This window comes from Coptis chinensis, chromosome 7 (genome assembly GCF_015680905.1).
Source record: "Coptis chinensis isolate HL-2020 chromosome 7, ASM1568090v1, whole genome shotgun sequence".
NCBI lineage: Eukaryota > Viridiplantae > Streptophyta > Magnoliopsida > Ranunculales > Ranunculaceae > Coptis > Coptis chinensis.
This window is the reverse complement of record NC_141462.1, coordinates 50,352,599-50,367,587: the sequence shown is the minus strand read 5'-3', so window position 1 is coordinate 50,367,587 and position 14,989 is coordinate 50,352,599. Positions and strand designations below refer to the sequence as shown.

The 14,989-nt window shown below is 35.8% G+C and overlaps 1 protein-coding gene, 2 long non-coding RNA genes and 1 pseudogene across 3 annotated transcripts; 1 reads left to right on the top strand and 3 right to left on the bottom strand.

The window, feature by feature from the left end:
* Positions 1 to 1,882: 1,882 nt before the first annotated feature.
* Positions 1,883 to 7,059, bottom strand: NF-YC10 (nuclear factor Y, subunit C10). Its single transcript, XM_086572517.1, has 4 exons — positions 6,575 to 7,059; positions 5,891 to 5,975; positions 2,414 to 2,455; positions 1,883 to 2,317 (listed from the first exon to the last, which is right to left on the bottom strand). The coding sequence occupies exons 1-4, from the start codon at positions 6,917 to 6,919 to the stop codon at positions 2,256 to 2,258; spliced, it is 534 nt and encodes a 177-aa protein (XP_086428643.1). The 5' UTR covers positions 6,920 to 7,059; the 3' UTR covers positions 1,883 to 2,255.
* Positions 7,060 to 7,747: 688 nt separating this feature from the next.
* LOC147487819 (uncharacterized) lies at positions 7,748 to 9,803 on the bottom strand. Its single transcript, XR_015202348.1, has 2 exons — positions 9,726 to 9,803; positions 7,748 to 8,122 (listed from the first exon to the last, which is right to left on the bottom strand). It is a non-coding gene; the product is annotated as an uncharacterized LOC147487819 (long non-coding RNA).
* An 863-nt stretch (positions 9,804 to 10,666) lies between these two features.
* Positions 10,667 to 11,880, bottom strand: LOC147487818 (uncharacterized). Its single transcript, XR_015202443.1, has 3 exons — positions 11,532 to 11,880; positions 10,843 to 11,012; positions 10,667 to 10,744 (listed from the first exon to the last, which is right to left on the bottom strand). It is a non-coding gene; the product is annotated as an uncharacterized LOC147487818 (long non-coding RNA).
* A 424-nt stretch (positions 11,881 to 12,304) lies between these two features.
* LOC147487817 (bifunctional aspartate aminotransferase and glutamate/aspartate-prephenate aminotransferase pseudogene) lies at positions 12,305 to 14,075 on the top strand (annotated as a pseudogene).
* The last annotated feature ends 914 nt before the right edge of the window (positions 14,076 to 14,989 follow it).

The window sequence follows — 14,989 nt, the reverse complement described above, 5'->3', positions numbered from 1 at the left end:
TAGGCAATTCGTCCATACGAACTCGGTCAATTCAATCCCTCAAACACCTTTCTCCCCAAAGATTGCCTACATCAGTAAGGTTAACGAAACTTAACCTTTACAAAGAGTATTATGGACATTGATATCAATAACTTTATGCTCGAAGATAAGGTGGTTTGAACTCTTAGCTCTAATGGTCTCTTTTCCTCTAAATCAGCATACGAAGCGCTAAGAATCACAAGAGAAAGAGTTATCTGGTATAACTTGGTATGGGGTAATTATGTTATGCCTAAACATTCATTAACCTCTTGGCAGTTATTTGCAAATAGCCTACCAACACAGGATAGGCTTATCAAGAAAAAGGTACTACATTCTTCATGTTGTTGTATATGCAATAGTTCTCAAGAGAACTCAAAGCATCTCTACTTTGAGTGTCCTTATTCAAAAACATTATGGGGACGAGTTAAATCTATGTTGGGCTTAAATCACACTATTCTTAACTCAAACAGTGAATGACATATGATTATGAGGACTTGCAGCTCGAACACATCCCTAGCTGAGATCTATAAAGTATTTGTTTGTGCAACAGTGAGCTTTCTGTGGATGGAAAGAAATTAAAGGAGATTCGAACACAAGTCTTAACCTTGGAAAGTTGTGTGTTCTACTTTGATGAGCACTATGAAGGTATAGTTATAGGGCTTGCTTGCCAATGTAAAAGTGAACCAAGATGCTCAGGTGCTCCTTGATAATTTAGGTATTGTTACTACCTTCATAAACAGTCCCCTGCAAGAGTGTATATAGACTAAACCATTAGGTGAGGTTGTGAAGCTCAACACTGATGGCTCGCAGTCTGATTCGAGAACTAGAAGTGGAGGGACAATTCGTGATTGCTATGGTGAGGTTCTTCTAGCTTTCACTGGCTCAGGTGGTATGAGGTCAGTAATTTTTCAAGAGATGAAGGCTATCTATGAAGGTCTAAAAGGTTGTGAGATGCTACAGAAGAGTAAAATTACTAGGAAATATTTTACTAGGACTCTGACTCTATGAGGGATATTCATAGAACTTGAACCTTCGTACTGTACCAACTTGAAAGCAGCTATTATGGATATAGCATCTAGGATGATCCTTGTTGAGTTTGTCCATGTTTTTGGAGAATATAATAAAGTTGTTGATTATTTAGCATCTCTAGAGGTATTACAGGGTTGTAACTACTTTGTACCCCCTAGAAGCTCAACTTCTAACCATTGTGAGTGAGGACAAAGAAGGACATATTTATATGAGAAGAAATCAATAAAACAAGAAAAACCAAACCTTATTAAAAAAAAAGGTTAATTAGACTTACCCCCCATTACTAGTTGCAATTAGTGTTACCCTCCGTTTTCAAAAATATTAGTGATACCCCCCTTTGAGTGATCCAACAGTCAGATTTCTTCATCTGAAAAATAAAATTAATCTCGTAACCGTTGGATCTTGCAATTGGGGGTGTATCACTAATATTTTTGAAAACGGGGGGATAACACTAATTGCAACTAGTAATGGGAGGGTAAGTCTAACTAACCCTTAAAAAAAGTTTTAGGGTGAAAGGCAATTGATGTAGTCAGAAAGTGCCTTTCACAAAATATGTTTTTTAGGACAATGACAAATTTGTAATAATTTCACAAAACATGTCTTTTAGGTCAATGACAATTTGTAATATATATATTTTTTTTGGGTCTGCCCAACGGGAGGTGCATGTAGAAAAAAACCATTGGAATCACCTTTATCTGTCCCGTGGAGAGGATTTCCATGTATGTCCACAAATTCGCAACCTTCGGAAATGGCATTACCATTTTCCAATTTTAATTTGCAGGAAGCTCTACGGCAAATTATTCAGCAGTCTGAAAAAGCAGAAACCAAAGCACTGTGGCATAAAGTGTTCAGTTCTTAGCTTGTCAAGGTCGTGTCGAAGCAGTCTCTCGAAACAATTGTGTTTCCCGTGGCTCTGTTTTACATGGTGTTCACGCACAAGGATAAAACAAAGCACTGTTAGGTCCACAGGTCCATTACTCGCAACTTATCCAACAAAAACAACAGACGGACAGTGCTGGTGCATAACCTAAAAAATAATATACATATATAAAGTACTGGTAAATGAATTTTTCCCTGAAACGACTGTAGAAAAGAAAATCTGCAGGCTTGCCCCTTGGGCATGATTTTGCACAAGACTTTGGCGTCAACAGAAATATAGATCACCCACTTTGGAGTACAACTGTATAGGCTTCTCAAGGTTCTCATGATCATGTTTGGGTCAACCTTTCTAACAAAGCATCCTCTGCTCTAATCTTGTCAGGCACAAAATCTGGGAAATTTTTAAAAATAATGATATCCAGCAAATATTAATATAGGAATGCTGAACACGTTCTAAAAGTAGAAGAAGGAACTGATAAGAACGTACCTGAAAGAAAGTCATATTTCTTCCCCTTAGAAACAGCAAATGCTGAAAAGACAGATTCAATCAAATCATTATTCATTCTCACATGAAGGCCAATTATAATTAGAATTGGTTTCCACAACAAAAGAAAGAAAATCATAATATGAACTTACGAAGTGCTTCCATGCCCAAAAGATTGAAGTGTAATGCTTCAAGCATGGTGTGAGCCTAGATATAGAGTCATGGAATTAAAATTCTAAAAAAATTACTAAAATTTTCGTGAAAATTTCCTTTTCGCTGGCCAGTGAAAGATTGAAGTGTAATGCTTCAATCATGATGTGAACCTAGATGCTACATATTTTGTGTGTATTTCCCATTGTCACATGGACAAACCGTATTTTAAAAATCGTCCGTGTTGTGGACGTCACGGACACATATTGTATGTGATATACCTCAAATTTTGTAATAATTTGCCATGTCAGACACTTCGTATCCGTGTCGGATACAGACGCACATATCCATGTCAGTGTAACTTAGGTATTTCCCCGGTCATTTGTCAAGGCCCAGGAATCCGGAAATGGAATTAAACATCAAAATAAAACTCTCCAAGCTTAGTATCTTAAAATTTATTATTTAGGAAAAGTTGTTACTAAAAACAATAGCTAATCCTAATTAAACTTGGAAGCAATCTCATATAATACTACTTCTCATGCTATTGCAATCCAATTAGGAATACACCCAAGTCCTATTCCTTCATTAAACCAATAACAGAAACTACCAAGTGATCTAACTAACGTAATAAGATTACTAATTTAAATACACGTTGTTGATGAGGAAATTTCATACATGCTCTTGCATCCCTATATAAGGGCTAAAAAAATCAACCAAGAACATCTACAATTTCGTAACAATTCCGCATGAAAATATACATCTCCCCTAGTTGCAGAAAAAAAAATTACCTTAAATCTCGCCTTCAAATTTGCACTATGGATATTAACCACCAAAATCTTGTTAATGAACTTATTTGAAAATGCATTTGCATGATCGTACTGATAAAGATCCATACAATCACTAAGAAAAAACAGTCCAAGGCAAAACAAAATTCTCTATAAACTAGTCAAAAATTGATCTTACACATTAGTTAGAAATGTATCAAACACTGGTGAAAAATCCAAGCACCATCTTTAATAATTATATTGCCCACCAAATCAAAAGACCAGATTGAGAAACGAGGATCGAAAGTTAAATTACCTTTGAGAGGGATGAAAGCCAAGATGTGATCCAACACCACAAATTATAACAAAAAAACAAACAATAACATTGTATAATTGTCACAAATAGGGTGATGATTATCTCCAGAAAGATAAAATTTTGGGATCAAATTGATTGTTTTTGCTCAGTAAAAGTTGAATTTATTAATTAATTAAAGTAGGCTGAGAAAGACTACAAAATCAAAACAACCAGCTAAATAATATAAAAACAAGAGGTGTTCCCATCTTGCCATAAAATACTGAAAATGGAATGCTTCTAAAGTCCTTGAAGAACTTAGACAACCGGAAAAAGGAGGGCCTTTATAGATAAGTTGGCCTCCTCCTTATGCTGAAACTTGATCATAATGTCGTCTTTTACAATCAATCCATATACCCCTCAAGATAGCAAAAGGTCACAAATTGCAAAGTGGATTACCCCATGAGGTGAAAAGGCCAGGACCCAACTATGAAACAAATGAAACACCCAAGTAGGACATACCCAAGAAATATTTACAATAAATGAAAAGCCGACGCCAATGCTCCAAGAAAAAGGATACCACAACAAGACATGATTCACAAATTATGCAGTCAAAAGCGTAAGGCAGGGCGGGGAGGTAGACCAGTTTCAACCTGCCTTGGCCGCCTAAGCGCCACCTAGGTGGCGCCTTTGACCAGTCAACATACAAAAACCTTTTTTTAAAAGCATTCAAAAAATACACTTCTTGCAGTTTGTTTATTCTAATAAATAATTCTTGTAGTAATAGATCATATTTTATAAACATATAAACACCAAAAGTGTAGGAGTGCCATACAAATTACATAGTGATAAATCATGTTTAGAATAGAATTGAAGGCTAAGGGTTTTTATTAAACTGTGAGTATCTTTTTCGGGAGAAAGGATTTCGGGCATTTTTGAAAGTTTTATGTTGGGCTTTTATTGTTTAAAGTTGCTTATAGTTTGAACCGCCTTATAAACCGCCCTGCCTAGGCGGCACCACTGCTGTTGGGGTAGGTCATGGGCGGACTTTGAAGCAGGTGAGGGGTTGGTGTGAAAAACCTGCTCAAGTGTGGAACCAGTGCCTTTGACAGCATAGTTCACAAATTCCATATACTTCCTAGACAGTTGACAATAGTAAACAGTAATGCTTTCTCAGAATGTCAATGGTAATAACATGGTCAAAGAGGCAGACCAAACACAAACACACACACACACATAAAAGAAAAAAAAAACACTTGGAGGGGGACTTTGGTTCCCCAAATGGACAAGAGGATGAAAGAAAGGAAATGACACGACAAAGAAATCTCATGCCTTCTATTTTAAAAGAAGTTTTTGTGTACGTAATGGAACTTTGTGTCTAGGAAGCATGGATACGGATACGCGACACGGATACGACACGACATGGATACGCGGACACGACATTTTTCAAAAATATAAGATACGGATACGTCATGGATTTTGAATAATATATATATATATATATATATATATATATATATATATATATATATATATATATATATATATATATATATATATATATTTCACCAAATTCAAATTAAAATGGCAATTCTACTTCATAAAATGACCAATTCAAACACATTAAGCAGCAACTTTGTATAAGTGTATAACACTGCAAGCAAATGCCAACAAAAAAGTTCAAATTAATACAATGGATTTGTCAATCAAGTTGTCCAACTTCAACTAAGTCATTTTCTACATCTTAATTCACTTCATCTTTATTCTCTTGCATCTCTTCTTATCTTGGATTTTATTTCACTTTTTTTTTTTTTTGTTGAAGTTCCAAAAAAATTTGTGAGATTACTATTCCCGCGTATCCGCCACGTATCCCCCGCGTATCCCCCACGTATCGGAAAATAAAAAATTAATTAAAAAATCGGATACTCCAAATTGCGTATCCGACACGTATCCGAGGCGTATCCGGGCGTATCCGTGTCGGATACGTATCGGACACGGATACTTCACCCATATAGAAGTATCCGTGCTTCATAGCTTTGTGTTAGGGGAAATATTTTGTTCAAGAAATCTTAGACAATTTTAAGAAGCAAAGTTTCATTTCGTTAATTGTTGTAGTCGATTTTGCTCTACAAAATTTTCTGAGACCGCCTATCACCCTCGAGTTTCTTTAATTTATTACTATTACTCCTTACTCAGTGTACTTATGAGATGAATAAATGATCAGCCATTTGTGATTGACGGGAGAAGGAGAATCTCAAAGAGAGAGAAACTTACAAATGAGCTTATAATCAACAACTTTTCGACGATCTTGCGCAATTTTTGCATATACATCTTCACATAATACTTCAAGAAATTGCTCCTGCACGTATAAATCCAAACAATAAGATAACTGCTGCGTGTATGTTGGGGGGAATCTGTCTAACTGAAGAAGGAATTTTCAAATGTATGCTATACTTAACCTTTCCTTCTTTCTATTTCTATTCAGTACTTTGTTACATAAATATATGCTTTACGCCTATACATAACACGTTAAGACTAAAATACACTTGTAATTAATAATGTTACCCTTATACTTGCAAGGGGCAACATTAGCTTGATGACAGTGAACTGAATTTTTCTCAGACAATTGATTATCTAATAAAGAATGAATTGTTAGCTATTCAAGTCTTTTCTTCTTTCCTTTCCAATCAGTAATCTAGCATAAATAGTTTTTTGAAAAAGAGGAAAAATGGGAAAGATAAAAAGCAGGGCAAGTTGGCGTACTGAGGTACAACAATGTACAGGCCATCAAGCTATCAAAGCATCTATACAATCACTCCCCTTTCTTGTTGAAAGTCGTAATAAGAAATTTAAAATAGGCCTACTTCCCAACTTAAATATTTTAAAAAAGTATATCCAAGCAAAAATAAATAAATATAATTAACAGAAAGCCAAGAAATTATAAATTGAAAAATGTACCGTTGCTTTGTTGATGAGAAAAATAGATTCTTGAGTAATACGGAAATCAGCCCCTTCACTACGAATAATACGATTTATTCGATTTGCTGGAAAACAACAAGACCCAACTCCAGTATCACTAGAAGAGACCACCTCTTTATTCTTCCTGCTATTCTTACTCTTCTCCTTTTTCTTCTCATCTTCGTTAACGTTTTGATTGGAATTATTGCTGCTCTTCACCTCTTCTTCTTCTTCTTCTTCAGAACCCGAAGAAGATGAAATTTTAGATGGCACTTCATTCTTCTTCTTCTTCTTATTATTATTATTATTATTATTATTTTGTTTCGTTCTGCCACTGCTGCTCATTTTTTTAAAAGTCTTTCTTCTCCAAAATTTTAGGGCTTTAATGTTTTAGGGCATTAGAAATGTAAGTTTATCAGTTTATTAGGTACCCCGCCAAAAAAACCAAAACAAGAACCAAAGGCAGAAGGAGAGTTCGGCGCATGGGCCGAGCTATTTTCTTTCAGAGTTCGGATTCGCAAAATTAGGCCCATGACTACAACTACGAATTGGAATTGAGTTACGGCGGAATTTCGGCTTTCCGGATATTTAATTACTTAGGCACAGCAAGTCCTTGTGTTACAGTGGCGAAGTGGGGCGTCACCGCGTCACATGAAACATTGTAAAAGTCAAAACGCCTTAATAACACTAGTATACTGCATTGCAATGGGGGTGAGCGGAGTATAGTCTTTCGTTAATTATAAATTATATTTTTTAATTTAATTAATTATAAAAATCTCACCCGTTAAATTAATTATTATTTAATTATAAATTTTCTTCTAAAAAAAATTTATAACCATCCTGAGTTATTAGAACCTGACTTTATAACGGTTTTGAAACAATCGCTTTGAAGTTCATTTCAGTTCAGCTCTAACTATTTTTTTTTATTTTCGCTAATCACTTTAAGCCAACTCAACTCAATTTGGTCAATAGTTCAAGGATATTTACTAGTTATTATGAACAAATAAGAAGGATAATTAGGAGATAAATCACTTGTTCGATTTACAGGACCCTCCTGGAAAACACTTCAACCTAGTATGATCTGAATTATATATGAGGGCTACCATAATCATTCGTTGCATTGCTCATTACAATTAATCAAAAAAAGAGAAAAAAAAATGTGGTCATCAGAAAGAATACGTAAAAGCATATTGGTTATTGTACCATCTCATTTCAATGAACAAAATGTTTGCTATGGAATCCCATGTCCTGCATGGTTCTATCAAATCTTATTTTGCACAATTTTTCTTCAGAACTTGAGAGGTCGGGCAAAGAGTTTCATGCCTACTAACTTCCATGTCAGAAGATCAAGGACCTAGCTCTCTAGTAGTTCCTATATGCTAACTCTTTGACCACATCTGCAAGAGACTTCTCCTCTTGAACGCTTTTAATACACTTTGCATTTATGTGGACGCGTTTAAGGCTCTGCTTTAAAGTCCTTGTTATCGCAAGGTGGTTGCGGCTAGCAAAGAACTCCTCAACCTCAAGTGCCTTCTCAGATGTAGAGAACTGAAGCAAAGGAAATGAGGGTCATCTATGTGAATGTTATCCAAGTGTTTTCAAATTAAAAACGACCAGCATTAATGATATGGGTAAAATGAATAATTCTACTAATGAATAAAGCGATGAAACTCTAAACGAAAGTAAAACTAAAACTGCTTTGTTACTAGATTTATCAAAGATATTTTTACTCTCAATCCTATTGAGATATAGGGGAGTAAATTATTAGCTCTACTCCTAGTTCTTTAGCATCGCGATGGTTTAAGTGTCAACTAATCAGTCAAAAGTCTAATGAGAGATTTCTGAGGGGAATTCTATACTACGAGGTGAATTCAATTTAACAAGTTACGAATAATGAAATGATAGAATGCTAAGGGTTTGAATCTAGATAAAGAATTAAAGGGAATTGAATCCATCTTAACTCGACTTAATCAACTAACAAAGACTCGTCGTGATCCAAATTGAATGCTTCGCATATCAAAATAGTAATTCTAATCCCTAATTATACATGGCATCTCTACCAATCAATAACTAGCATGTGAGGTCGTCCACCCATTCTCATGGCGAATCAACGACCTTCTAGAGTGGACTAAACTCTCACGACGGATTTCTAAGTTAACAAGGATCAAGCTTCATCAATGCTTCTTCAACCCCCTCTAATGGAGGTTTAGCCTTGAGTCATACTACTATCATTTCCCATTGAATTAAAACTAGACATCATATAAAACTTCTATCTTATGCAATTTTACTAAACAATAATTGAAATCTCAGCTAATAAATAGGAAATGAATAACAAGTAATAAATGAATTTAGATCTAAACAATTGTAAATGACAAAAATCAAAATGAACAAGAATCTACTATTTTATTTATCTAATCAAGCAATAGCAATATTTTCAAGGTTTAATCTAAAACAAGGAATGAAATGAAACTAAACTTAATTAAAAACAATTAAAACTAGATCTAAAATTATCTATATTTTAGGTCTAATTAGCTACCATTTACAAAGAGCTAAACTTTTGTTTTTATATGCTTCAGATCCAAAAATCGTGTATGGGCTTAGAGCCATGTTTTGGGCCGGAAAATCAGGCCCAAAACCCAATTCTTTCAGTTCGAAAAGGGCTCTTCAGCTGGATTTGGCTTCAACAGACTTTTCATCCACTTCTGCTCTTCTGATTTGGCCAAGTCTTGGACCATTGGAAAGCTCTTTCCGAGCCGGTCGTTTTGGCATAAGGTATGCCCAATTCTGAGGTCTGAGTCCAAAGATATGGTCTTCAGAAGTTCTGCCGACTTGTGCACTATTTCTGCCCGTGTTGACTTTTCAGCTTTTAACCTGGCTTTACGAAGGCTTTGTCTCCTTGAATCTTGGCCTTTATCACAGAACTTCTTAGCAACCAATCCTTGCTCCTTTATCTCGCCAAAGTAGTACATTTCTGCACATAATTGACTTTACTGCCTGAAATACATAAAAACAAGTAATTAATGTTAACTCTTTTTTATTACTCACATAATTGGTCTAAAAGTATGATTGTTAAGGGGGTTAAAACTACAGTTTTGGGCTCTTATCAATTAACAAGCACAAAAATAGAGAACTTCAGGTGGGGGTGACAGACCTTTGAGACAACAGCGCTGATAAAACAAGTTATTAGAAACCCAAAACCATATGTCTTCAGAAGGTGATCCCAATTGTCTGCGCATCGTAATCAAGAAGCAAAAGATTGGTATTAATATATTATTGTTCCCATACCTAAGGCAGGTTATTATCATAGGTGATGAGTTTATTATACATTCAAGATCCGTTAACTTCTGAAATGCAATCGTACTATACTTTGATCCGTAAAATGGTTTTCTTTTAAAATTATGTTTGCTGTGAAAAATTTACTCATGGGCGTCCGACACATTAAAATTTCAAATTTGGCTGATTTCTTGTGAAGAAGATCCCATAACGCACAAAAAGCCAGTGCAAATTGAAAATCCTATACCCATCAATATAATGTTGACAAATTTATAAGTTGTAAAAGGTCCAATCAAACCGTACAATAACTTCTACGCATCGTTACTATCATGCATATAAGTGTGCCTGAGTGCAAACTTGAGTGCACGCATGCATAGGTTTCCACATTACATACAAATATACAATCTTGAGAAAAGGTACCTTGACCATCTCGAGGCGGTTTCACGGCCTTCCCCGCTTACTCCAAGTTCATAAATGGCATCTTGACTTCGCACCTATGTAAGAATAAAAAACAAGTTAGGACTAATATAAAAAAATAAAAAATAAAAAATAAAATGCTTAGAGATGTACCAAAAAAGAAAATGTACATCGAAGACAACAAAAAGTTCAAAGCTTTACGAAACAATGTCGAAATCTGGACAAGAAGTCGATTGGGACAAAACATGTAAAAACAAAATTTAAAGGAAAGGTTTTTCTATAGTATTACAATAAAACATATACTTCTAATGCATACAATTACCAAGCAAACAAAAATGAAACTTTTCGTCTATGAACTAGCGATTACCTAGAATACCGGGTTTTCTCGGCTTAGATCGGTCTCCTATAGATTTTTAGTAGAGATTCATAACCCCATCTGTTGGATTTGTTGATAGTCTGCATCACAGCAACATATGTAGCCTGCAAATATTTTGATTTCAGAAGAGATCAATGGACTGCTAGATTGAATTGAACAAAAATCAACAATATAGACCTATCAGATAACTGAATACACTGACCCTTCTCGTGTCAGGAGGTAGAAGTGGAGTATTTCTATCATTCAGGAAAGCACGAAATCGTTCTATTGCTTCTTTTTGTGTTATATCATGCCCAAAAACAGCAAGAGTAGTTAAAATCTCGCCTTTCAACATTGCATCCAAGTGGCTCTCACTTTCCTTTGGCTCCTAGCCTAATTTTATGAAGAGAGTCTCCAACATAAGATAATTTAGTGAAGGAAATTGTAACACAACCATTTCCGTTTCAAGCAAGTTCTAAAACAATCAAGTTACTAGAAATGAAGTTTACAACTTATTATAACAAGCTAGTTGGAATGACATTTATCCTTCAATCTTCGTTCTAGTCTTTCTTTACTGTACTTTGGCCGATTATTAGAAAACAGAAAACAATTCACTTAGCCAAAACGAAGGAAATGTATAAAGTTAGTTGAGGAAGAGAAATCCCCATCTTTGGACCCCATCTTGTCCCAGTTGTGGAGACACTTAAGTAGGATGAGCAAGCAGGCCATTGTTTCAGCATCTTGGAAAGTTTGAGGCAGAGAGAGGTTCATGTATAGAACACATAGTAAAGAATATTCAATAGATGTACATTCTTTTTGGGGAAAGGTTTAGTTTAGACTTATATCAGTTTTTCAGGAAAAAAAACATATAATATCATTTAGCTACTAATGGGACAAGAATATTAGACTTACTCTGCATAATTCTGAAAAAGATTGATCAAGAACAGTTTGATGTACTCTGACCAAACTCCAGCTTATTGCCTTTGACACTGACACTGACTACTGGATATCCTTTTTGTTTTGTCCATGAATTCATCAGCTTATTTACAGGTTCACCAGATTCCTTTTCCAGAACAGCCCATAAATATTCAGTATTTGCATTTGAGCAAGCATATTGTTTTATATATGAAGCCAACGACCTCTGAATGCATCATAAAACTCACATTCAGTTTCAAAGAAGTACACTAACAACATATTTTCAAAATGAATTCAATGCAAAAAATGAATGGTAAACACTTGCTAAAAGCTTGGTCAAATAGACTTTAATCTGTACCTTTAGTTCACCAAACACGTTTTCGTCTACAAAGAGTGGAAGATGGTAAGCTGTCTTTGAGCTCAATGGGTATTAGAGAAATTTGAGATGGGGTTCAAGAATCAGTCATGATTTTGTTCTTCTCCAACTTCTTCTTTCCACACACCCATGTGGTGTTCAGTTTATTTGGTCGGAATTATGGAGAGACGTCATTAGGGAGAATTATCGCGATTGATTGAGTGGGGGAGGAAGAATAGAGAGGAGTGTTATGTCGTAGAAATGCGAAATGAGAGAGAAGTTGAGGACAGACAGAAACCAACCAAGCAACGTTTTGGGCCACCTATTCCCACCCGGCCCAAGATCGTTCGCTCCGCTCACTTGATAAAACAAACTAAAAGGCCTAATGGATCGAAACTTGTTCGGCTTCAGGTCTATGGAAGTAATCCTGCGGAAAGGTAAGAGGTGCAAGGAGGCCAAGGGCGGATCTACAGGTTGGCTGACTGGGGCTACAGCCCCCCCCCCAAATAGTATGAACACCATTTATAGTCGATACTACATTGAGTCCTAGAGTGAATTCTATGAAACCGTCGAGAACCGTAGTGATAACTGATCAAGCTACTGCACTAGTTCAAGCTGGTGTACCTGTTATCCGTTTAGCAACTGGAGAACCCGATTTCGATACCCCATCAGTGATTGCTAAAGCGGGGATTAATACGATACGTGAAGGGCATACAAGGTCGGTATACTCCTAATGCTGGTACTTTTGAGTTACGTAAAGCGATATGTCATAAACTTGAAAAAGAGAATGGTATTAGTTATACACCTTATCAGATTTTAGTTAGTAATGGTGCTAAACAAAGTGTACTTCAAGGATTGCTTGATGTTTGTTCACCGGGTGATGAGGTTATAATTCCTGGTCCGTTTTATGTTAGTTATCCTGAAATGGCTAGAATGGCTGATGCAAATCTAGTGATTGTAGAAACATCTTTGAATAATAACTTTTTGTTGGATCCTAAAGTTTTAGAATCAAAACTTAATGAGAAGTCGAGGGTACTTATTCTATGTTCGCCTTCGAATCCAACTGGATCTGTTTATCCTAGAAAGCTTATGGAGGAGATTGCTAAAATAGTCGTGAAACATCCTAGGCTATTAGTGTTATCGGATGAAATTTATGAACATATCGTTTATGCACCAGCTACTCATATTAGTTTTTTGCTTCTTTGCTTGGAATGTGGGAGAGAACATTGACTGTTAATGGGTTTTCGAAGGCGTTTGCAATGACTGGTTGGAGACATGGGTACCTTGCTGGTCCAACACATTTTGTTCAAGTTAAGCTTGTGGGAAGATTCAAAGTCAAGCTACTTCAGGTGCTAGTAGTATTTCACAAAAAAGCTGGAGTTCTTTGCTTTAGGACTTGGATATGCTGGAGATGAAACTGTTGGTTTTGGCAGGGTATGCAATATATTAAACCACACTTTTCTTAATAATTGTATCTGGCAGGTAGGCATAGGCAGGGGTGGATCTAGCCGTCGAAAAAAAAATACTAGTTATAATAGTGTATAATTCATCCCAAAAAAAAAATTTGTAGTGTATATTAATTGTAGCAGCCCCCCTTGAGTGGCAATCCTGGATCCGCCCCTAAAGGAGGCACAAGTTGACATATAAGCAAGGAAGGAAAATGAAATTATTGGCAATCACCAAAGCAGTAAGTTTGCATACATGGATTGTGATATCTTACGACCGGCCTTATTTGATATCATAGAAAACTGGTTAACAACCAAAAAATTAGGCTTTCTGCAGAAAACAAAATAATCATAAATCCATTTTTGCAATACTAAAGCAATGCCAAAGTGCAAACACAATAGCTCATGTTCTAACTGGACTCATCAAGGCACTTAACTGGTGCAAATAGCTCCAGTTACCCACCAAGCTTCTAATCGAGATGGATAATAAAGCCGCAGTCGGTTTTTTGGAGGAAAAGGAGACAAGTGTCTCATGGACATCAAAAAATATCCTCATTGATGCTGCTAGGCTTATGAAAACAATGAATTGTGTAAATATTAAGTATGTACCCAGAAGTGCAAACACAGTAGCTCATGTTCTAGCTTCTTTTGCTTATACCTTATCTCCAGCTAGCAAGAAGGTTATCAATTCCTGCACCATGGCTTTCAAAATCAGTGGAGGAAGACAAGTCATCTATGTAACCCTCTCTCTCTCTCTCTCTCTCTCTCTCTCTCTCTCTCTCTCTATATATATATATATATATATATATATATATATAATGATTACCAAAAAAAAAAAGCATTGCCAAACTTCAACACTGTCTAGAGAAGGTCTGATGAAACATATTGTGACCATGAACCACACTTTATCCCAAGTTAATCCTTCAGAGTTGATTCTTGATCATGGTTCCCTAGTACAGCTGCCCATGGTACACTAGACTCAACCGCAGGGGCAAATGCAAAATTTAGAAATTTCTTTACGTCTGAGGTGTCCAACCCAAATATGTTATCCCCTACAAATTAATTAAAACTTAATTCGCTAAAGTCAACTCAGGAAAAGAAAAGGAGAAAAAGAAAATAGTTGTAGCACATTTTGCGTGTAGCCTGAATATTGTGTGCCTCGTTATGGAGTCACTCGTTTTGTGTTTAAATTTTGTTGTACCCTCATGTTGTGGGAGGTAGATCATGATGTGTAGCCATAAATGTTGAAGACTTCAACTATCCATTAATTTTGTGTGTGTACCCTCATTTTTGCATGCTCTTATTAGGGTCCAATTATTTAACTTAGGGCCTGTTTGTTCTGGAGAAAATGCTAGGGAAAGGAAAGTAAAAGAGGTGTGGTCCACCTTTTCCATAGTTTTTTTGTTGTTTGTTTGCCAATAGAAAGGAAAGACTGCTTTTTATGCAGAAACAAAACTAGGGAAATGGAAATGGTTTTGAGTCCATGGTCGAGACCTAAAAATTTTAGAGAAAGGAAAGGAAAAAAAAAAAACAGGCACAATTTACTTTCTTTTTCACAGTTTATCAAACAGACACAATTTTAAAATTGTTTCCATTCCATTCCTTTCCTTTCCATAGTGGACCACTTATTTCCTTTCCTTTTTATTAGTTAAAAT